A 24,418-nucleotide genomic window follows, 5' to 3' on the forward strand; every position below is an offset into this window, starting at 1 on the left:
CATTTCTGATTTTGAGTCTTCTCTCTTTTTTTCTTGATGAGTCTGACCAGAGGTTTATCAATTTTGTTTCTCTTTTCAAAAAACCAGCTCTTGATTTCATTGATCTTTTCTCTTGTTTTTTAGTCTCTATTTCATTTATTTCTGCTCTCATCTTTATTATTCGCTTCCTTTTACTAACTTTGGGCTTTGTCATTCTTCTTTTTCTAGTTCTTTAGGTGTCAGGTTAGATTGTTTATTTGAGATTTTTCTTGTTTTTTTAAAGTAGGCCTATATCGCTATAAACTTCCCTCTTAGAACAGCTTTCGCTGTGCTCCAAAGATTTTGGACCATTTCATTTCATTTGTTTCCATATATTTTTTAATTTCCTCTTTGATTTATTTATTGACTCATTGGTTGTTTAGTGGCATGTTGTTTAGCCTCCATGTGTTTGTGTTTTTTTCCAGTTCTTTTTTTTTTTTTAAGATTTTTTTTTATTTGTCAGACACAGTGCGCAAGCAAGGGGAGCAGCAGGCAGAGGGAGAAGCAGGCTCCCTGCTGAGCAAGGAGCCTGATGCGGGACTTGATCCCAGGATGCTGGGATCATGATCTGAGCTGAAGGCAGACGCTTAACAGACTAAGCCACCCAGGTGTCCCTCCAGCTCTTTTCATGTAATTGATTTCTAGTTTCATACCATTGTGGTTGGAAAAGATGCTTGATATGATTTCAGTCTTCTTAGATTTATTAAGACTTGTTTTGCAGCCTAATGTATGATCTGTCCTGGAGAATGTTTCATATACACTTAAAAAGAATGTGTATTCTGGGGTGGCTGGGTGGCTCAATCAGTTAAGTGTCTGCCTATGTCTCAGGTCATGAGCCCAGTGTCCTGGGATAGAGCCCTGTGTCAGGCTTCCTGCTCAGCAGGGAGTCTCCTTGTCCATCTCCCTCTTCCTCTCCCTCCTGCTTGTGCTCTCTTGCTCACACGTGTGCACTCTGTCTCTCAAATAAATAAATAAATCTTTGAAGGATAAAAAAAGAAGGCATATTCAGCCATCTTTGGATGGAATGTTCTATGTGTATCTGTTAGGTTCATCTGATGTAATGTGTTGTTCAAAGCCATTGTTTCCTTACTGATTTTCCATCTGAATGATTTATCTATTGATGTAAGTGTGATGTTAAAGTCCCCTACTCTTCACCTCCTTCCTTTATGTCTGTTAGCATTTGCTTCATGTGTTAGGTGCTCCAGTGTTGGGAGCATCAATATTTATAATTGTTTTTTACTCTTATTGGATTGATCCCTTTATCATTATGTAATGGCCTTCTTTGTCTCTGGCTGCAGCCTTTGTTTCAAAGTCAGACAGTCATTGTAATTATTAAAAGAAATTAAATAAATATATCTTCCAAAGTTTTCATTCAAGAAGGGATTTATATTACTAATGCCTTGAAATGGTGTCTTATGGTCAGGAGCTGTATTCTGGAGAAACCACTTACTAGTCACTGTGTGACTTTAGGAAAGTGACTTAATCTCTCTGTGTGTTGAGTTTCTTATCTATGAAATGGGACTAACAATACCTTACTTTCTAGGGCAATCATGAGTATGAAAATAATGCACATGAAACACTTTGCTGAGTGCTTGGTATATAATAGATGCTCCATAAATGATGGTTGCTGCGATTGTCATTAGCATATAACAAAAGAAGCAAGATTAAATTTTAGTCTCCTACCCCTTCTTCAGTGAACTTATTAAGTTACTTATAAAACAAGTTTGGTAATAGTAACTTCCATTTCATTTAATTTTTTCTGTTTCTGTTTGAAGGGCTATTGAGTGGCCAGACTTCCCCAACAAATACCAAATTGGAGAAATTGGATTCCCAGCAGGTGTTACAGCTCTGCCTCCGATATCAGGACCATCTTCATCAGTGTGCAGAGGCCGTTGCCTTCGATCAGAATGCTTTGGTTAAACGAATCAAAGAGGTAATGTACTGTGGGAAAATAACGTCACTGGCTCATTATTGTGATTTCCTCTGACTCCGAAGTCCTTTTCTACTGGGCAGTAGAGCCAGTGATCCAGGCTTTATGGGAAATAGTCATTTTCTGATTTAGTCTTGACATTTGTCCCCATTGCTTTAGATAGATTGTCTTTCCTAGCAGTAAAATGTAATGATGAAAAGTAGTCCATGGAGCTGGACGAATCTGGACTTTGAATCCTGGTTCACCACTTATTTGGGGGATGAGTTACTTCACTTCTCCTCGTCTCAGTTTTCTCATCTGAAAAAGAGTAGTAACCTATCCCAAGGGCTGAATGAAGATGAAATGGCTCAGTAAGTGTTAGCTACTATTAGTGTGTAAAGTCCTGCCATACCTAATGTGCTCTAGCTAACATGATATCTTTGAGTTGACTTGAGCTGTCTCCTATATGTAATTTATATTTTGTTTTCCAGTAGGGTATCAGTTGTTTGAGAGCGGGAGCCTTGATACCTCTTTCAATTATTTTTTCACAGTATGAACGCATGAAAAGCTCAGCGATTTTTATTGGTTGAATGGAAACAGTTACACCTGTTCAACCCATAAGGCTTTTGTGAGGGAAGGAGCAAGATAATTCCTGTGAAAGTACTTAGAAAACTAAAGTGCATGGTACAGATGGTTAGTAATTATTAAGAATAATAAGGTCCTTCTGTTAAACCCTGAACAATATCGTTGACGGGGCTGCTGCATATCGATACGCAGCTCTGTGAGCACTAAGGTGTAGTACATACATCTTCCAAAGTTTTCGATAAGGAAGGGATTGAGATCCCTGATACCTTGAAATAGTATCATATAAAGAAAAGGTCAGGAGCTCTGTCTTGGAGAAACCACTCATGTTAATGGCAGCTCCTGGAGTTCTTTAACAAAATAGTCTTGGTCAGTGACTCAGGCGTGAGAAGAAGATAGGTATGAGGAAGCACACAAGTAAAGGGTTGAGAATCACTACAAATTCATTAACAATTAGTAGTAGATACAGTAAATCCTTGAGATTACAAAGTTGTCGCCAGGTATATGGATAGATTTAAATTTGCTAACACCTCCAATATTTTACTGCTTACCTTTCATAAAATGTATACATATATGCTTCTTTCATGGCTTAAATACTTTTATTTGGAAGAGCATTCCAAATTGTCATTTCATATTTTCGTATTGGTTGGCATTGTTGTGGGCTTTAAAATATTATAAACTTATTTTACTATATTATGATCTACAGAGATTTAAATCCCAAATGTGACTATGTATCGGAATCTCTTGAGTTTTTTTACTTGTTTGTTTTAATACTGAGTTTTCATTTCCTGCCAGTAGGTCTAGGATGTGGTCTGTGAATCATTATTTTAATAAGCTTATCAATGATACTGAATCCATTCTCCATTACCTGAGATTTGGGAACCACTGGTCTAAAGCAGTTTCCCAAAATAAATTCTACAAAACTAGTCCCATGTGAAGAAGGCCAAACTTTGTGCACATTCCATCACCACACTTGGAAAGTCATGATGCATATTATCTTATTAAAAGTTCTTAGGAATCTTACAGGCAATAAAACTGGTGTTTTTCAAACTTATTTGATCCCAGAACCCTTATCTTAGGTAATATCTTATGGAAGTAGTGTTTTTTGGAACATTCTTTGGGAATTGCTTTTGCAGACACAAGACCTTACCATTTTTGATTATTGTGCTAGAATTTAACTATGATAACTCTTAGAAGATTTTAGAACAGTAAATCTATTTCATGATGCTTCTTGTCTTCTTTTTGAAAGGTCCTTTAGTACATTTCTGTTGTTTCGTAGTTTAGGAAAGTTTAATACAGAAAGATTAAATGACTAGCTCAATGTCAAAGAGCCGGGTATTTTGTAGCTTGTCGTACTAGATAGAGCTCCTCATTATACCTCGTTTCCAAGACTCTCGAGCAGTATTTCTTGGCCCTGAATGTGTGTTAAATCATCTGGGGATTTCTGCCTCCAATATTTAGGTTGGAAGATTTTACGCGCACACACACACTGAAGTAAACAAATATCGTGAACCCTCATGTACTCATTGCCCAGCTACTCACTACAGGCATCAATTTGTGTAAGGTCCTGTTTCATTTATACCCCCACTCACTCCCTGACACCTCTCCAACTGATCTATTTTGCAGTGAATCTCAGGCATATAATTTCATTCATAAATATTTAAGTATGTATCTTTTTTTTTAAGAGAGAGAGAGCACAAGCAGCATGTGGTTGCAGAAGGATAGGGAGAGAGAGAATCTTAAGCAGGCTCCATGCGGGGCTCAATCTCATGACCCTGAGATCATGACCTAAGCCAAAATCAAGAGTCAGACGCTTAAGCTTAACTGACTGAGCCACCCAGACGCCACTAAGTATGTATCTTTAAAGGTAAAGGACTCTTTTAAATAACTTTTTAAAATTTGAATTAGTTTTAGACTTAGAGAAAAGTCACAAAAGAATTGAGTATTCCTCTGTACCCTTCACACAGCTTCCTCTAAAGTGAGCATTTTGCAGAACCTTAGTCAATGATCAAAATTAGGAAATTAACGTTAGTGCCACACTATTAACTAAGCGGAGATCTTACTTGAATTTCACCAGTGTTTCCACTAAATAGTAATACCTTAATTTATCAGTATAGCTGAAGTGCTTTTAAGAAGTAACTGATGTGGGGCGCCTGGGTGGCACAGCGGTTAAGCGTCTGCCTTCGGCTCAGGGCGTGATCCCAGCGTTCTGGGTTCGAGCCCCACATCAGGCTCTTCTGCTATGAGCCTGCTTCTTCCTCTCCCACTCCCCTGCTTGTGTTCCCTCTCTTGCTGGCTGTCTCTATCTCTGTCAAATAAATAAATAAATAAATAAATAAATAAATAAATAAATAAATAAATAAATAAATAAAATCTTAAAAAAAAAAAAAAAAAGAAGTAACTGATGTATAGATCTCACTCTAAACCAGTTAGATCCAAATCTTTGGAGGGTGGTGAGTGGGGAAGGGAGGCAGGTAGGCGTTGGTATTTATGGAAGTGCTCTAGATGGTTCTAACATGTAACCAGGGTTGAGAACCAGTGTTTCAGAGCATTCATTTAAAACAAACTGAGTTTAAAATTGTTTGAGGAACTTTGGGATTCACTTTGAGTGGTCAGTAGTTACCCGGGATTGGTACAGAACAGAGAACAGTACTCACAGTATGTGGTACCTCGGTAGTTCTCTGCAGGTGAAGGAGGTGAGCACTGTTTTAGGGTTTTCATTAGTGACTTGGCATCTCTGTTGGTAAGTGCTAGCAAACTCCTAAAACATACACATCCATCTGTGCTCACTTCTAACCTCAGGGTTGAAATTAGTCACTTCCAAATGAATAAAGCAGAGGATGTAGTTTTGATATAACACCAGCTCTCTAATATTATTCCAGATGTTTCCTGGAAATTTGGTTGCAAGTGTGAGGAAGTAACATAATGCTGTATGTGTTGAAAAGTAAGGAACTTAATAACCTTGGAGAATATGTATTAGTGGAAGTGTAGAACCTGGATCAACCAGAGACTCATAAAGTTACAGGCCTGCAGTCACTTTAACTTTGGATCAGAGGAAAACATGGCTATAACTGTTCTGATTCAGATAAAAGAAAATCAGGGAGTTAGCTAAGCTTTCCTGTGCCTAAATTTGGATGATGCTCTTGAATGAAAAGTCTGCGTTGTACAAATTAGTGTGTCTGAGAGAGGAGTAGGAGATCGAGGTAGCCTTCCTTCCCAGAGAGCCTTGTAATCAATGCACACTGACCACCAGTTTCCTTGGTGGCTCCTGGGGGACCCTTCAGTTAGCCGACCAGCCTCGCTGAGCAACTGTTGCAGACCTACTCAGTGTGAGGGTTTTGGGGGGTTACAGAGAAATGTGACAAAGTGCCTGCTTGCTGAGAGCTTAGTCTAAGTGAGGGAACAAAGATACACAGGACAGTAATGTGAAAGATAAGGCACTGTTGATAGGAAGTGCTCCATTGTGGTCCCTAACTGAGGTGCTGTAAGAGTTAAAGATCAGGATATCCTGGAGCCGTTGAGGTTGAAGCTAGCTCTTAAAGGGAAATCAAAGTTTGGGAAATGAATGGAAAGAAGGAGGGGGAGCACTGCTGGCTACAGGAACAGCTTGGCAGTCTTAGAAGAAAACTAACTTTGAGGCTTCAGGGGACAGTGAACAAACTCACTTGTTCAAAAAACTCCACTCTGCATTAAGAACCATAGAACAGTGCAGTTCAGAGGACAGTAGAAATCATCTGGTCCAGCGCCCTCATTATTTAGATGCAGAAATTGAAGGCTAGTAGAGAGGGTAAGCAAGTTATCCAGGGTCACAGGGTGAGGTAGTGGCCAAATTACGGAATTACAAGTGGATGAAGATCAAAGGAGGGTTTGGTGTTTTGTTTTGCAGGTGGTTTACTCAAACATGTTCACAGGTTGACAGGGAAAATACAGAAGAGACTGAAGATGAAGGATAGAAAGAGTCTTAGAGCAGGGTCCCTGAGGCGGCAAGAGAGGGTGGGATTTAGAGCCCGAGGGCATTTGTTTTGAGAGAACAGGGAGAATTTGGAGAAGTTTATAGAGGGGAACTGGCCTAGATCAGTCAGGCAAGGAACCTGCGTATTCTCTCTGAAGAAGAGAGGCGGTCATTCATTGAGAGTGACCACTGGGCAGGAGTACGGTTGTGAGCAGTGAGTCATGGAGGGCTCAGCCAAGGGGGGATAACATGTACCTCATATTTGTGGGTGCTTCTGCGTAGCAGTTCTGCATACCAACTCCAGAGCCTCGATGCCGGGGTTCAAATCCTGGCACTGCCTCTAACTTGCTGTGTGACCTTGAACAAGTAACTCAGTTTTTCTGAGCCTCTCTTTCTTCTTCTGTTAAAATAGAGTAAGAATAGTATCCACCTCAGAGAGGTTTTGGTGCGGGTTGTATGAGTTACTCTCCGGGAAGTACTTAGGACTTTGTCTGCCATATGGTAAACACTATAATGTTGGCTCTTGTCGGCTGTTTTTAATATAAATAATGACTGAAGAGAAAAGCCTAACCCTAATGCCATGAATTGGCCTATATGTAGTTTCTTGATACCAGTAGCAGCCTGAATGTTGGTTTAAGCTGTACTCTCAACAACCCAAGTGTGATAAAGCACTAAGTAGAGGCAAGACACAATTTTTAGCCCACTCTGGTTTCTCTCAAGCCCTGCATGATTTCTTTCATGCCGTGGGTATGTGAGTGTGTAATCTTTTGTAGTTAATTGTTTCTTCTGCTTTGTGAGTAACAAACCAGTGCCTGGGAACATGGATCATGAGAAATGTGAAACTGGATGGCAGCAAATGATTAGTCCTTGGCTTCTAGGCTATGGACACATCACTCTTGTCATTTCAGTGCTTTTTCTGTGATATCATTATTTCTAGTGAAGGTTCACATTCGCAGGCACACACGTTCAGTTTTAGGTCACATCAGCCACTGAAATTTGGGTTAACTGAAAAGTGTGAAAGGAACATACATCTTCCTAGTGAGGTTGCCTTCCCAGGGGCAGGGGATTTGGGAGAGGAGGGCAGGTGGCAAACACACAGTCCCAGGAAGACATAGTTGAGACATTTGGAGCAGCTCTTGTCAGTGACCTGGATCATGTTTCTGTCTCACTGTAGTTGCTGTCAATGGGTGAGTGTGTTCCTAGATTGGAATACTTTGAGAACTAAGATAAAACCATGAGGCTTATTTTGTTACAGTTATTATGTGCTGGCTCAAAGGCCCTGAGACTAATTCATGGTATGACTCTGGTAGTCTGTGTTTTTCATTCTTAGATGTGTTGATAAGCATGCTATTCCAGCATAAACCAATATAAAGCATTGAATGGAGGTTCAGATGACCAGGTGTAAGAAAGAGTTTTAGTTCTGAGAAATCCCACGTGATTACATGGGATTACAAAGAGACCCTAAAGTTTTTCTGATTCAGCCCTTTCATTGCACAAATAAAGAAAAGAAGGTCCTTGAGTTTCTTTGGGATTTGCCCAAGATTTTTATTCTAGTTAAAATGATAAGATATGGTAGAAGACCGCCAGCCCCCTTTTCCGACATTACCATACTACTTATGTTCTACTTCTTTGGAATCTCATTTTTATTTTAGTTATTCCTTTTTCATGCAGTAGATACTCAGCTGGTCTTTGAAGGAGTGAGCTACCAGGCAGGGGCCAGCACACACAGCTGGGCAGGGATTTCTTTCTGTTGACAGTACTGTAATGTGTAAGACCTAGCTGGAGCCATTTTCCAAGTATTTGACCTGACTTCCTGTACCATGCTTCCTCCCATGGGCCTGGGGAAGAGATTGGTCAAGGTTAAATGAATCGCTTACAGTGTTGCACAGAGAATCAGTGTCTGAGGCGGCCATTTGCATTCATTGTGAGCTCCTGCAATTAAAAGCCTGGTTCATGTGGATCACTGGCCAGGTGAGGCTGTTACTCTTTACCACCTTGAACTGAATCTCCTTTAAAGTTCAGCCTTGTTAGATTCCTGTTGCTGCTTTTAAACATACCTTCACCCTGTTGTCTGTTTGCTTGACTTCAAATGATAAAATGGGTTGGGAGTGTTTACTTAAAACTACAAATTTTGACAAGATCATTGAGATGTTGGGCTTCTTTTTGCTAATGTACCGAGGGCATTTGAAAGAAAGTTTTGTGTTCCCTATTTTACAAGTTACTCTGTTGTAAATTTCGGGTTGAGACCTTACAATATAATTATAGTTCTCCCCCATTCTTGTCCTTTGGGCAGCCTTTCTTTTTGGTAAGAAAATCAACTGGTCCCTTGGGTGGCAGGAAATGCAGATGGGGGACTGGGCTTATTCTGGTTTGTCTGGCTGTAAGGTATACAGTACTTCCTTGGGTCTGGCCCCACACTTCCTTTACACCAGCACTGTCCTGCCAAAAGGCTGAAATCCTGAAAGAGGGCCCAATCTAGTTTATTACTTGCCTTTGGAAGTGTAGGCTTGTATTTTTTGGCGAGGCAGGAGCAAAACCCAGTTATTTGACTGCTCCAAGATTTAACTCCATTCTAATTCTGGATACTGACATATGAGCATGTGTGAACAGCAGCCCTATTTCCCCCCTAGTTTGCTTGCCCTAGACATGCCCCTAGACAGCTGGAGCTGCCAGCTTTTCTAGTACTCACCGCATGAGCCAGCTACTAGAGCCCCTGTCCCTCTCCCTCTTGTAGGTCATTTCCAGTCTGCCAGAGTGGGCAAAGGTAGAGGCCCCTTTAGCTGCCTCTGGAATCCAAGAGTAATTACAGTCTGTAAGCTAGAGGGTAAGCTTAAGGGCACATGGGTTATAGAACTGGAAGTGGGGCTGGGAAAGGCTATTGCCTGTCCTGTATCTCTTTCAGTGAAGAAAGACAAGGAATTTTAGCAAATTTGAATGTTGCTGCAGTGTTTGGAACAATGCCTGGCACATAGTAGACATTTAATAAATGTTTGTTAAGTGAAGAACTCAATATATTCTTCAATTATTTCACTGTCTTTATCGTAGTGCCTGAGAAGCCTCTTTATTCTATTAGGGAAAATAAAGGTTTGAGAGTTGTATTAGGTAGGATAGGCTAGACTGCAGCTATAAGTAGATAAAGAAATGTGTAATGGCTCAAATGCAACAAAGTTTCATTCTTGCTCATGTTCAGGGTAGATGTTTCTGGATGTTAGCAGGTGACTCTCCTCCCTTGAGTTCAGGGATTTAGGCTCCTCCCATCTTGGGGCTCTGCCATCCCCAACCAAAGACCACGTCCTGATAGCACCCCAGTTGGCAGAAGAGGAAAGAGAATGGAATAGCACAGATGGGAGAGTCTGTGGACCAAACCTGTCACACATCACTGTGGCTGGAATGCAATCACGTGGCTGCAGCTTACTCCAGAGGAGGCTGGGAAATGTAGTCCATATGCGTGCCCAGGGCTGTATTACATTTTGAGCTGTACTTTGAACATCTGTGTCATCTTTCAGCTTATATTCCTAAAATGCATCTGTCGCCCAACTTTGAGATTCAGAAGGGCAAATTTTTATGATAAATTTCACTTGATCTAAGTCCTGTCAATGAAAACCAGGTGATACTATGAAACCACTTAAGCTTTTCACATTAAGTGAAAAATCAGAACACAGTATTATACAAGCTATATGATTTCAACTATGTTAAATATCTTTTTAAAAAAAGATTCAAAGGAAACATGCCAGTTAGCTGTGGTTTCCCGTTAATGATGAGATGATTGGTGGTATTTGTTTTTAGCCTGCTTCATTCTATTTTCTGTATTTTACATATGTCTATCTTGAATATATATATTTTTTCCCAACTTGGAATACTTCTATTCTTTTTTCTCCTCATAATATGTCTTATCAGGGTTCTGTCTCCCGGGGTGCAGAATTTTGACTCACTGAGATAAGAACGTGCCTTTCAGAATTTCGCATGCATGTGCCTTTACATGCCTGCTTCACTTATGAACTCATTCAGCTCTGTGCCAGGCTCTGTTTTAGCTGTTGAGGCTATATCACTGAACAAAATAGAATTCTTTCCATAGAACCTGATGTGTCTGGGGAAACAGACAGTAAAGGTAAAAAAGTAAAATATATAGCGTGTAAGGGAAGTGCTAAGAATGAAAATATAAGGCAAGAAAAAGGATTGGAAATGTCAGTGGGATGGAAATTATAGGGAGGGTGGGCCAGGAAGACCTTTCTAGAAAGGCACTTGTAAGATTAAGATCTCCTGACTAGTATAGAGTGAGCCCGGAGACTATTCCTCAAAATTCTCTCTATACCTAAAATTTATCAAATTTTTTGACCAGTGACAATTACAGTACCCAGAATTCTTGTCCTTATTAACAGTCTGCTCATTGTCATACTTATCTGGATGTTCTGAACAGGAGACTTATTTGCTGTCTCTGTTGTTAGTAGGGAGGACAACTTGCAGATCCGTATTTTAAAAATATCGCTAATTCTTTCAGGTCTCAAAGATTCCCAAAGAATTTTTCTAGGATGTGTTCTTAGAGCTTGAGGCAACAGTTAACTTTTTTCTGCCCATGTTGACAAACTCTATTTTAAAGATTTATTTATTTAATTTTGAGAGAGAGCACGAGCACAAGCAAGGGTTAGGGGCAGAGAGAGAGGGAGAGAAGCAGACTCCCCACTGAGCACAGGCCCAACGTGGGGATCAGTCTCACGGCCCTGAGATCATGACCTGAGCTGAAATCAAGAGTTGGATGCTTAACTGACTGAGCCACCCAGTTTTATGTAAAATAAAACTATATTTTAATATTGTAAGCCTTTAGATACCACCCTGGCATCACTCCACAGTTCATTCTACACTTGAGGAGAGAGGAGAGAGCTTTCACCTTGTCTAAGGTCGCATCAAACCACTACTAGAAACCGCTCACAGAAAGTTAAGGTGACGGCCGCCCTGCAGCCTAGAGCGAGTGGAATCATGACCGTGAAAGTACTCTGCAGGCCTACAGGGAGCTATGTAACGGAAGGATTATTTTAGGGAGTAAAAGACATTTATCTCAAATGCAGCAAGACCAGGAGGAAGTGATGTGACTCTGTAGAAGTATGAGTATTAGTGGCAGAATTTCAGGAATGATTTCCCCGTAACCCTTAAGGCCCCTCAGCTGCTCTCTCTTCATCCTTGCCGAGACCTGGAGTCTCTCTGTGAGCACTCCCTCATCTGCCTTTCCATCTCGTAGCAGTCACAGTCGCATTCTCCCACATCTGCCACATTCACACTGCCCTCCAGTCTCCTGCTGCTCCGTGTCTTCCCTCCTACTGGCATCCGCTCCCCATCTCCGCCTGGTGGATCCGGCAATCCCATCAGTATATGCCTGTGCATGGGGCATTCCTGGTTTCCCCTGGTCAGAGGGCATCTCCTGCCTCATTGCTCACCTCGTGCTCAGGTGGTGTCTGCTGGCTGAGTGTGCGTGTTAAGCTGAGCTGTCCCCTTGGCCTTCTGTGTGGGTAATGCTCCGGCCCTCACATGTCCGGTGAGGTCTTCCAGCATAGCGCTTAGGGGAGCACACCCTCTGGCATCAACCGAGATACGCCAAGTGAGTATGTTCGTATTCTCACGTTCTTTCTTCAGGCATAGGGTGGAATATTTGACAGTAAAATATTTACTTCCACACCACCTGTAAGGTCTGTTCTCTACTCTGAATTAAAAAAGGGACTATGTTCATGGACAGCTGGGGTGCACACATGGAATCATAGAGCACATGACCCAGTTTAATCACCTTAGCTCAGCTTTTAAATACTGAATGTGTCACTTAGGTTCATACAGGCGTCCCTTTATTTCCCTTTAGTCCTGGATGCTGGGAAGGGGAGTCCGGGTTAGTGACGTGGCTCCCGAATTCTCGTCACCATCCACCCGCTCTATCTACCAGCACAGCTTCTCCACATTCTCTCTTAACGTAGTAGTAATAGTAGTCCCACTAATGCAGCTGTCACTTTTTACATGTGGACCAGGTGCGGGTGTGGAATGCGCATTTTATGTGCACTGTCATCTGTGTTGGACAGAAAGAGAAATTGAGGTTCAAAGACCTGAAAGTTAAACCGTTCAGGGTGACCCCCCTGTGAAATGGTGGAGCTAGGACTCAAACCAAGATCTAAGACCCATGCTTTTTCTACTGTTCCACTTTCTTTCTCTTCCATTCTTTATCCTAACGCTTTGACTCCCCACCTCCTCTCATCGTTTGTGGGCAGTGCTCACGTACTTTCCCTGACCCAGCATTCCTTTACAATATTCTCTTCATAATTTCATGATATGCTTTTATATTTCAGAAGCAATCCTGACAGGATGTGTCCACATCCTGCAGGCCCCACATCTACACATTTGAAATGCCAGCTCTGCCTTTGTCTGGGCTAACTTTCCACATTCGCCACCGATCACTCTTTTGAGAAGAGGGCCTTTTACCGGGATCTTGGGGGACCGGTAATAATGAGGGTGGACAGGGAGAGGTGCCTTCAGGGAAGCCAGAGAGGAGACCTGCACTGAACACGAAGCGTGCTCCCCCCGCTCCCGCTCCGGGACTGCAGGGAGGGGCTCTAACTAGAGAGGGAGCAGAGCAGGGACTTCTCAAGGAGGCAGAGTGTCTGTGTCCCCAACTACTGTCTTGTGTAGCGTACAAAGCTCTCCCAAGGGGAGGGAGAAGTGGGATTTCTGCTCTGAACTTTTGTTTTTACCCTGATCTTTTTTTCTTCACCTGCTGCCTTTCAGAGGCCCTCACTAGCCCTTTTCTGAGAGATGGGGAAGGAAGGGGTAATAGGCCGGACTTTCTCGTACTTAGCATTGGAAACCACCTGAAGACTTTGAGACTTCTCTCCTGCCTTCCCTCCTAGACCTAACACAGAGGGTAAGAAGGCGTTCGGGGAAGTTGGGCAAGTCATAAAATGACTATTGGAGCAAAGTGATGCAATTCAAATTCCTGAGGTCCTGGTATGTCTTAATTCTCTTGAAGGCCCAAATAAAATGTGTTTCTTTTAGGAGACATTTAGATACATTGTTTGAAAAAAGGAAACAGGGTCACTTCAAAATGTCCATTATGTGGTAATCAATGCCATTCAGCCTGTGTTGTAATTAATGAAAACATTGGTGACAGTCTGCCCATTGTTTGTTCCTTTCGCAACAGGAAATAGCAGACTAATAAGGACCCAGGGAAGGTTTACGTAATTCCAGAAGGAAGTAGAAACTGTGCACGGTTTTGACTGATACCCTCCTAATTTGCAGACGCAGGCCCACCTGAGCAGGTTCCCATTCCTAACGGACTTAGAGATGTTTGATTTGACTTTGACATCCATTAACGACAGATTTGGGGGGTTCTTTATGGACAGAAATGGTGACCTGAAAAACTTTGAAGTCACAGTTTTCAGACAGTTTAATTCACTTGACGAGGTAGAGCTAACTATGGAAAAGGAAATGTTACTGGCCGACCTTCATTCCTTGGGATGGTTGACAGCGATCAGGAGATGTGGAACCCAGCCCAGGCTCTGGCAGTACCCACCCAGTGGGCTTCTGCGAACAACTCAAGCTCTCTGGAGTAGTCTTCATCTGTAAAGGACCCTTGCAGCTCCAGCATTCTGTGTTTAAGCCCCCTTGGTGAAGTCAAGGATTGTGTAATGCTTGTACAAGTGAAGTGTCAGAGTCCAAAGTGTGCAAATAGACCTTGCCAGTGAAAATGTCATTCCAGTTTATTTGCTGACAGTTTATTCCCTCTGGTCTCCTCTCAGTTTTTGTTTTGTAAATATCCATGCTATACCTGGTAATTTTTTATTTTGATTATTAAAAAAATAAATCTTGGTGGCTAAAATAGAAACAAAACTGTGTCCTTTCACTCCACTTGAAAACTGTTATTTGAAAACAAATTATTTGCTGAATATTATGTACTGTGTTCTGCTTACCTATCATTCTAATATGTACATATATTACAAAAAGTCCCACTAGTATGGATTTCAGTTTTTGGTTTTGAGAGATCATGTAGATTGAGATTTGCCAGAGAAGAGTTTCTCTTCTTGTCTGATTTACAGATCAAAGATACGATATTAGAATAAATGGCAGAAGTTTACTTTTATAAGCTGTCATTGCAAACTGCTGCGTTCAGAAACAGGATTGCTTCAAAGTGTCCAATTTGTAATAATTGGTGCCATTTAGCCCATGGTGTAATTAAAACATCTTCCCATTGTGTGTCTGTTGTGCAAGAGAGAGGCATCCTAGAGAAGATTGCCTCAGAGAGCTCCCAATTCTCCGTGGGAATGATAATCAGGAGGAGGGTCAGAAGCCCAAGAAAACACATAGTTTTGACCCAGAAAAGTTTTTGTCGCAGCCTAGCACATGCTAACCTTCATAATCTCTGAATCCCCAGTAGGGGCAAGTGGTGAAGATGTGGCAGGGGTAGAAGATGGAGAGTTGGTCAGAATGGGCCAAACTGGTGGCAAGGGGCCCTCGGCTCGACTCTCTGAAGTGGAGACAGCTTCTCATGTGAGTCAAAGACAAAATCAGGTGGTAACTAATGTGTGAAAGCTAGAACAACTAAGCCCAAGCACCAGGATCTGAGAGTAGAAGAAAGATCTTAAGAAGCACTGTTGGAGTGCCAACTGGTGCAGCCACTCTGAAGAACAGTATGGAGGTTCCTCAAGTTAAAAATAGAATACCCTATGATTTAATATAGGTATTTACCAAAGAATATAAAAATACTAATTTAGAGGGATACATGCACCCCGATGTTTGTAGCAGCATTATCTACAATAGCCAAATTATGGAAACAGCCCAAGTGTCCATCAACTGATGAATGGATAAAGAAGATGTGCTACATATATACAATGGATAGTACTCAGCCATAAGAAAACAATGAAGTCTTGCCATTTGCAACAACATGGATGGAGCTAGAGAGTATTATGCTAAGTGAAATAAGTCAGAGAAAGACAAATACCATATGATTTCATTCATATGGAACTTAAGAACCAAAACAAATGAGTAAAGGGGGGGAAACGAGAGAGGCAAAGCAAGAAACAGACTTCTAACAATAGAGAACAAACTGAGGGTTATCAGAGGGGAGGAGAGAGGGGTGGGTTAAATGGGTGATGGGGATTAAGGAGGGCATTTGCGATGAGCACCCCATTGTTGTACGTAAGTGCTGAATCACTATATCGTGTGCCTGAAACTGATGTAACACTGTATATTACTAACTGGAATTTAAATAAAACTTAAATTTAAATTTTTTTTAAATTAAAAAAAAGAAGAAAGTGCCTCTGGTCAGGAGCCAGATTTAGAATGCGGCCATCAAGGGGTTAGTTTAAGAACGAGCAAGGAAGGTTCTGGGAGATTGCTGAGAACTCGGCTTGAAGGTACCTCTCACCTGTTTGTAGTGGTGTAGTTCAGTGGTTGTTGGTATATTCACAAAGTTGTTCATCTAACACCGCTGTCTAATTTCAGAATATTTTCATCACCCATATAAGTTAGCAGTCACTCCCCATCCCCCATTTTCCTATTTCCTGCCAACCGCTAATCTACTTTCTGTCTTTACGGATTGCCTGTTCTGTACATTTCTTATACACGGACTCATATAGTATGTGGCCTCTTGTATCTGGCTTTTTGCGCTTAGCATACTGTTTTCAAGGCTCATCTCTTTTGTAGCTTAGATCAGTGTTGCATGCCTTTTTATGGCTCAGTCCTGCTCTGTTGTAGGGATATACTTTTTGTGTATCTGTTCATCCCCTGATGGCCATTTGGGTTGTTTCTGCTTTTTGTCTGAACAATGTTGTCATGAACGTTTGTGGGCAAGTTTTTGCATGCACGTATGGTGTAGTTCTCTTGGGCATCTACCTAGGAGGGAAATTGCTAGATTCTGTGGTACTTCTATATTTAACTTTTGGAGAAACTGCCAAACTGTTTTTGAAGCAGTACACCATTTTACGTTTCCACCATCAGTACGCGAGGAGTTTCGTTTCTCTATATCCTCGCTATTGCCTGCCATTTTATTTTAGCCGTCCTAGTGAGTGTGAAGTAATATCTCTTTGTGGCATTGATTTCCAATTCCCTGATGACTGATGATGTTGAACGTCTTTTCATGTACTTACTGGCCATTTGTTTATCTTCTTTGGAGAAATGAATTTGCAATAGCAGATTTTGCTCTTGGAACAGTACTAATTTATACAGCTATGCTAATGCTTTCTAGTCAGGGGGAATCGGTAGTTTTGGCACTTAGAATATGTAAAAAGGTGAAGCTTTACGTAAAACACTGAAGCATTTCCAAAGAAGGATGTCTGTCCAAAGGAAGAACAAAGCTGGGGCTGGATTGGGAATATGGGAAGAGGCGCAGATGCCCTTGGGTAGCTGGCCTCAGCCCTTCATGGCCTCTCTTTCCCACTCCCATATTCCTAAATTGATCTCCTTGGGAAACAGGAACTTAAATGCAGAATGAGTACAAAGAAAGTAAACTATTTATTGAGACCAAATAAAAATTGACCTTGACGCTTAAGTTAACATTATTACATTAAAAGCTCAACAGTGCTTTTAAAGGGTGGGAAAGATGCATGATTTTTTTTTTTTTAATGTAGCCTCAATTGAGTTCTTAAGCAGTCTTTTTTTTTTTTTTTTTAGATTTTATTTATTTATTTGAGAGAGAGAGAGAGAAAGCAAGAGTGGGGAGGAGAGGGAGAAGCAGACTCCCCACTGAGCAGGGAGCCTGATGCTAGGCTCGATCCCCAGACCCTGGGATCATGAGCTGAGCCGAAGGCAGATGCTTAACAGACTGAATCCCTCAGGCACCCCTTAAGCAGTGTTTTTTTTACATATTTTTTTAAAACTGAAGTCACTAAGAGATAGGAAAACAAAAGTCTATTGATCATGTAAACTTGAATTTTGTTGACTGTGGTATACAATTTACTGATTTTTCTTTTGATCTGTGAATAAGTTACTAAACTACTTTTGTGACCATCTTGTACATATCTACAATTAAGGATTTAAGAATTTGGAAGATGTACAGTATCTTTGTGAAGCTCGTCCTGTGTTACACAGCTAACTTAAAACTACAGCCCTTTGTAGTATGTACCACTACTTTGAAAAGATTACAATTACATCAAGCATTTAGATATCTTACATAGAATGGCCCACCTGTGCCAAACCAGCATCAAAGCTTATTTTATCAGGAAATATTTTTTAAAGATTTTAAGAATCTCTACACCCAACGTGGGGCTCAAACCCACAACCCAGGATCAGGAGTTACATGGTCCACCCACCAACCGAGCCAGCCAGGGCACCCCATCAGGAAATTTTATGTAACACATTTTTTGAAGGAATGGAGTCCTGGGGCGCCTGGGTGGCTCAGTCCTTAAGCGTCTGCCTTCGGCTCAGGGCGTGGTCCTGGAGTTCTGGGATCGAGCCCCACGTCAGGCTCTTCCGCTGGGAGCCTGCTTCTTCCTCTCCCACTCCCCCTGCTTGTGTTCCCTCTCTTGCTGGCTGTCTCTCTCTCAAATAAATAAATAAAATCTTAAAAAAAATAGTATTGAAGGAATGGAGTCCTGTTGGAAAAGATATCATCTATTAGAGTTCTTCGCCTTGCTTTCAAAATATTTTTTGAAAAAATGTATATAATGCATGTATGCCTATATATTTTTTATTGTACCACAAACAGTGGTAGGAGTTACTCATTCTCATGGCTGAACATATAAATCAAAAACACATGGAAGGACTTGTAGGTAAATAATGATTTTCGTTATTATGTAGTGTGAAACTACATAGGAAACTACAAGATGAGTAATGTGACTCTGTTGTAAGATTTTCAGTAGGCAAAGTTTAGAACAAAAATAAAACATGTCAGTGAAAAACACAATGGTAAATTGTCATCTGAGTGGTTGTGTAAGCCTTAAAGATACTTAATGTAATAGAGATGGGGCATTACAATAAGCTCTCTTGCCCTTACAACAAAGCTATATTGTATCTATTTGGATACCTCAAGATGTCATTTTTTTCCTGCCCTTTTTTACTAAATTTCTTACCCTGTTTTTCCATTCGTCATGTAAAAGGAGTTTTTAGACATAGTTTCTATTTCAGTTCACATATATGTTATAATTTATGGTGCTCTGTTTTTCTGGGGGCTATTCTAGGCTTTTTGTACATGTTATCTCATGACTCCTCACATCAGCCTTCTGAAATAGATACTATCATTATGACCAATTTAAGGGTGAAGAAGCTAAGACTCAAAGAGGTTAGGTGACTGGTTTAGTCACAAAGGTAGGGGTGCCTGGCTGGCTTAGTCGGTAGAGCCTGCGACTCTTGATCTTGAAGCCCCATGTTGGGCATGGGGATTACTTAAAAAAAAGTTACAAAGGTAGTCAGTCATATGCAGAACCAAGATTTTGACCCAATTCTGACACTGCTGTCTTCATCTGCAAGCTATATATTGTTGGTTGTGAATGTAGAATGATTACTCAGCCTCGCCTTAATTTTTTGTTTGTTGCTTCCACAGAAGGCTGCTCCTTTCAGAGTGACTCTCAGTCACTCAGCTTGAGCTTAGGAATGCCTTCGGGTATCTACATAGGTCACTTGGACGGTCCGAACAGTCAGTTCACACCTGAGATAGAAGCTCTGGCTAAACCTTTGGGAAGTGAACTACTGAGAATTTAAGGCAGTGGTTCTGAAAGCAACGGAGTCTGCCACTCCAGCTCAGTCAAGACCGGAGTTTCCATGAAACAGGTCTCCCTGAGGTTCGATGTGCAGTGTTATGAATAGTCACTTTTCATTTGGCATCAGTAACTATCTAGAGACAAGGAATGGGATTTAGGATAATCTTGGTCATGAGCTAGAAGCCTCCAGAGTGATTTGAGAACTGACTGGAATTTTTTTCCTACCGCACAGAGCTTCAGCAAGGGAATTCTATTGAGAAAACTGGTTAGCATCTAGCTACTCTTTTTATTCCTTTCCCTTTAAAAAAAAAAAAAGATTTTATTTTTAATCTCTATACCCAATGTGGGGCTTGAACTCACAACCCTGAGATCAAGAGTTGCATGCTAAATCAACTGAGCCAGCCAGACACCCTGTTTTTTTCCCTGATCTATAGTCCAATTTACTTAATAGTGCCCGTACGTGCAATCTTCAGACAAGTTTTACTTGTATATGTTTTGAATTCTTTGTCCCAAGATGGTTAGATTCCATGGCCAGATGATCTCCTGGAGGATTCTTCACTGACCCCTTCACCCCTACCTTTCTTTTTAATAAACTCAGTCCACGTTCAGCTGATCAGTTGGAGGCTTACTTTCCTGAAGGGGTCTTAATTTGCCTTTTAAAGATCTTAAAAGCTGATTTTTTTTTTTTTTCCCTTAGAAATTCAGTTAGTGTTTTAGTGAGACAGAAGCCCCAGGGTAGTACTCTTGAAAACAGCCCAAATTTGGATTTTTGGTCCGTCCGTCCGTCCTTCCTTCCTTCCTTCCTTCCTTCCTTCCTTCCTCCCTTCCTTCCTCCCTTCCTTCCTCCCTCCCTCCCTCCCTCCCTCCCTCCCTCCCTCCCTCCTTCCCTTCTTCCCTTCCCTTCCCTTCCCTTCCCTTCCCTTCCCTTCCCTTTCTTCTTTTCTTTTCTTTTCTTCTTTCCTTCTTTCTTTCTTTCTTTCTTTCTTTCTTTCTTTCTTTCTTTCTTTCTTTTTTTCTTTCTTTCTTTCTTTCCCCCTCCCCTCCCCTCCCCTCCCCTCTCCTTTTCTTTCCTTTCCTTTCCTTCTTTTCTTTTTTCCCAAGATTTATTTTTTTAGAGAGAGTGAGCATGGGGCAAGGAGCAGGGAAGGGCAGGAGGAGAGAGAGACTCTCAAGCAGACTCCCCACTGAGTGGTGTCTGAGGAGGCAGGCCTCGATCTCACAACCCTGATATCATGACCTGAGCAGAAATCAAGAGTCAGATGCTCAACCAACTGAGCCACCCAGGTGCCCCTGGATTTTTTTCTTAATATTGGGTTGTAAAAATTCTTTACATATTCTAAATATGTCTATTATCAGATAGATATACTGTAAATATTTTCTTTTAGTCTGTGGCTTGACTTTTCTTTTTCTTAATGGTGTCTAAGAAAAGTTTTAAATTTTGATGAAGAGTCTTTGCCTATTCCTGATACCAAAGGTTGTTATCCTGTTTTCTTTTTAGAGGTTTTATAGTTTTAGCTATTATGTTTAGGACTGTGATCTATTTCATGGAAATTGTTGTGTATGGGGTGAAGTGTAGGGGGCCCATATTTATTTATTTTTTCCATATAGATACCTAGTTGTTCTAGCACAAATTATTGAAAAACTTTACTTTCACCACTGAATTACCTTGGAATCTTTGTTTAAAAAAAAAACAAAAAACAATTGACCATATATGTCTAGACCTATTTCTGTACTCTGTTCAGTTTCATCAATCTATGTGTCTGTTTCTGTGCTAATATCACACTATCCTGATTATTGTAGCTTTATTTATTTATTTATTTATTTATTTATTTATTTATTTATTTATTTATTTATTTGACAGAGAGAGAGACAGCCAGCGAGAGAGGGAACACAAGCAGGGGGAGTGGGAGAGGAAGAAGCAGGCTCATAGCAGAGGAGCCTGATGTGGGGCTTGATCCCATAACGCCGGGATCATGCCCTGAGCCGAAGGCAGACGCTTAACCGCTGTGCCACCCAGGCGCCCCTGTTGTAGCTTTATACTGTCTTGAAATCAAGTCTTCAAACTTTGGGGTTTTTCTCAAAATTCTTTTGGGCATTTTGTGTACTTGGAATCAGCTTACCAAATCCGTGCAAAAAATTCCTTCTAGAATTTTGATTCAGATTGCAATTGACTCAGCAAGAATTGATGTCTTAATGATATTGACTCTTCCAATCCATGAACATGGTATACTTATCCATTTTTTGAGATCACCTTTAATTTTTCACAGCAGAGTTTTGTATTATCAGTGTACAGGTCTTGAATATATTTTGTTGAATTTTCCCCCTAAGTAATTGTTGGATGCAATTGTAAATAGTGTTTTTAAATTATATTGTCTAGTTGTTCATTGCAAGTTTATAGAAATACAATCAATTTTTGTATATTGGCCATGTATTTTGCAACCTTGCTAATAAACTCGCTTGTTAGTTTTACTAGTTTTTGGTAGATTCCTTAAGATTTTTCTCAGTACACTGTCATGTCATCTACAGATGAAGACCCTTTTATGTATTCCTCTCTAGTTCCTATGCCTTTTATTTCCCTGTATTGATTTACTGCACTGGCTAAGACTTCTAGTACAGTGTTGAATAGAAGTGATAAGAGTGGGCATCCTTGCCTTGTTCCTGATTAGAGAGAAAAGTATACTTTACCACTGTGATGTTAGCTGTAGGTTTTTCATAAATGCCCTTTATTAGGTTGAGGAAGTTTCCTCTGTTCCAGTTTTTCAGAATTTTTCATAGATGAATTTGTTGAATGCTTTTTCTGCATCTACTGAAATGATTATATAATTTTTAACCTTTATTCTGTTGAAATGGCAGATTATTTTTCAGATGCTGAAAAGGCTTGCATCTTTGAGATAAACCTCACTTGGTTATGATGTATGATTGCTGGGTTTGATTTGCCAGTACTTTGGATGTTTCTGACAATGGATTGCCCAGATGAGCAAATAGCCTGTACTATCCAAATAAGGTATTTGAAATAATTTTGAGCACATTCTACAGATAACTAATGTCTTCGGAAAGCCTGTAGTTACACCCACAAATAATTTCAGCTGCTTTTCCACTTGTCCTTTGAAGTGAACTGCCGTCAGAGACTGTATGTGCATGCGAGGTATGCATCTGAGGAAACAGTGAGTTCCTTGAGGGCAGGGACTTCATCTCATTCATTTCTACCAGTATAAGATTAAATTCAGCTGGTGTTACAGAGATCCAGAATCCCAGTGGCTTCTACAGAATGGAAACTTCTTCCTCTCTCCCGGGCCTGGTACTACTCTCGTCCACAAAAGTCCTCCTAGACCTAGTCTTCTGTCTCACCGCTCTGCCAGCCCGAGGATGTGACCTTACTTATTCTTGTGGGCTAAGGGGGCTGCATCTGCGTTCCTGCAGGAGCAGAGGGAGGGAGGAGCTGGAGGAGGAGGAGCAGAGTGGATGCCGAGGAGGAGCTAAGTTTTAAGGAAGATACCCAGAAGCTGCCGTGAGAGACTTCCACATATACGTGCCACTGACTAGAACTCAGTCACGTGGGTTTTGAGGCAGGAGTTGTGGAAAATAAACAGTCATTCTCTCTCTGTTGGAAAATCTCATAGTTTTTTCACTTAGATGGTTTTCCTGAAAGTTCCTGAAACAAAGTTATTTGTACCATTTCCCTTTCTGGGCCTGAGTCTTCTGGAAGAGCCAAGATACGTTAACACAGACAGTGGAAAACAGAAGTCATGTTAATGTACGCAGTAAGCTGTGTGGGGTACAGACAGTGTGGTTCTCAGTATCTGTGTCCCCGGGACCCTGCGTGCGGGATGGCACGTAGTCCCAGCGTAGGGCTGTTGCCTGTATATATTATATATCTGCTTCCTTATCAGAATCTTTGCGCCAAAAATAGAAATAGGGAAGGTGAATAGGGATATGTTCCAGATTGTCAAAAGGGTAAGATTCAGAATTGCATCGGATACTGCCTTACTGCCTTGAAGTCTGGCCGCACGTGCTGGAGTCAGTCCGTACACACATGGGTGCGTGCAGGGGGACGCATTAGGGATCGGCAGCAGCGTTGCCTCGAGAGAGCGAGGGGCATGGAGGTAGGCATCACCACTTTTGTTACACACCCCCAGGTTTTCAAGTCTTACTTGCACCACGCAAGACTCTCCTGGCAGCGGTCAGAAAGAAGGGGAAAGGTTTAAAAGGCGGTAACGTCTCCATCATGCAATTCGATGTCCTTTAATGCCATGCCATGCACGAATCTCATGCTCAACCAATGGCGCACTCTCTTGCTCGGAGAATATGGGTGAAAGGAATATGCGAGACTGAAGAAGTGGGGGTTCTAGTTTTGGCTCCGTTGCTGTGAGACCTAGCGGGTCACTCAGCTTCAGGTCTCCTCTTCATGGACCGTCAGGGAGTTGACTCTTGAGAGACATTCTGTCAGTGTGTGTGAACAGCATGCTCGAATTATGCGTGCTCACCCAGGCACTAAGCGTGAAGTGGCTTTGGACAAAAGCTCCGATACATCACACGTGGGCCCCAGTCGGCTGTGGAAACGTGTGGGTGAGTATATGTCATTTGAGCAAATGCCACTGTCTGATCAAGTATAAATCGGAGGGAAGTGGTTGATTGCCAGGGGCCTGACACAGGCTGAGTTAGAGTCTTGGAGGCCATTTCAGATGAACTTCGCAGGTGTGTGTCTAGTCTGGTAGACTTGGGTGTGGGGAGGACGGGATGCCGCCGCCAGGCGAAGTGTGCTAACTCCAGGTGGCTCTGAACGCTGGGGCAGGAGTGCCGCGAGCGCTGCCGGTTCTGAGGAGGGTCCCAGCACGCTCCATCACCCACTGTCTGTCCGAAGGAGTGTTTCTAGGTGCTGGGTCGAATTGCCATTCTGAAAAGGCCCGGCGGTTGACTCTTAGGAACACTCCTATTTACTGGCCCACTCCCTTCAGTGCTGAGTGTCTGAACAGGGTTGCAGAGAACCATCTGAAGGTATAAACTGCTTCCACAGTATTGGGGGGTGGCTGTTTCCCTCCCTCCCTCTTCTCCCACCCGCTGTTTTTTTGTCCCCTGAGCATTTCAAAACAAGTGAAGAAAGAACCAGCATAGAAAAAACAAGCACGAAGTTCTTCTGACACCTCCCTTACTCACCATCCTCCCCGCCCCCCGCCCCCACTCGAACACAGTGTAAAAATAGAACGGGTTGTTTTTTCTTGGGGCTGGCTTTGGTCTCCTCGCGTTTGTTTCGTTGGATATTTGGGGTTTTTTTCTCGAGGGAGGGGAGGGGCAGAGGGA

The 24,418-nt window shown here is 41.7% G+C and overlaps 1 protein-coding gene across 1 annotated transcript in view; it reads left to right on the forward strand.

Moving 5' to 3' along the window:
• The window catches only part of BORCS5 (BLOC-1 related complex subunit 5), a 92,870-nt gene that overhangs the window by 66,445 nt on the left and 2,007 nt on the right, over positions 1-24,418 (forward strand). Inside the window, exon 3 of the mRNA XM_045781438.2 lies at positions 1,794-1,951. Within this exon, the coding sequence (XP_045637394.1) occupies positions 1,794-1,951 (158 nt within the window). The remainder of the gene's footprint in view (positions 1-1,793; positions 1,952-24,418) is intronic.

This window comes from Ursus americanus, chromosome 25, assembly GCF_024610735.1.
Source record: "Ursus americanus isolate L20-20 chromosome 25, mUrsAme1.1.p, whole genome shotgun sequence".
Lineage (NCBI taxonomy): Eukaryota > Metazoa > Chordata > Mammalia > Carnivora > Ursidae > Ursus > Ursus americanus.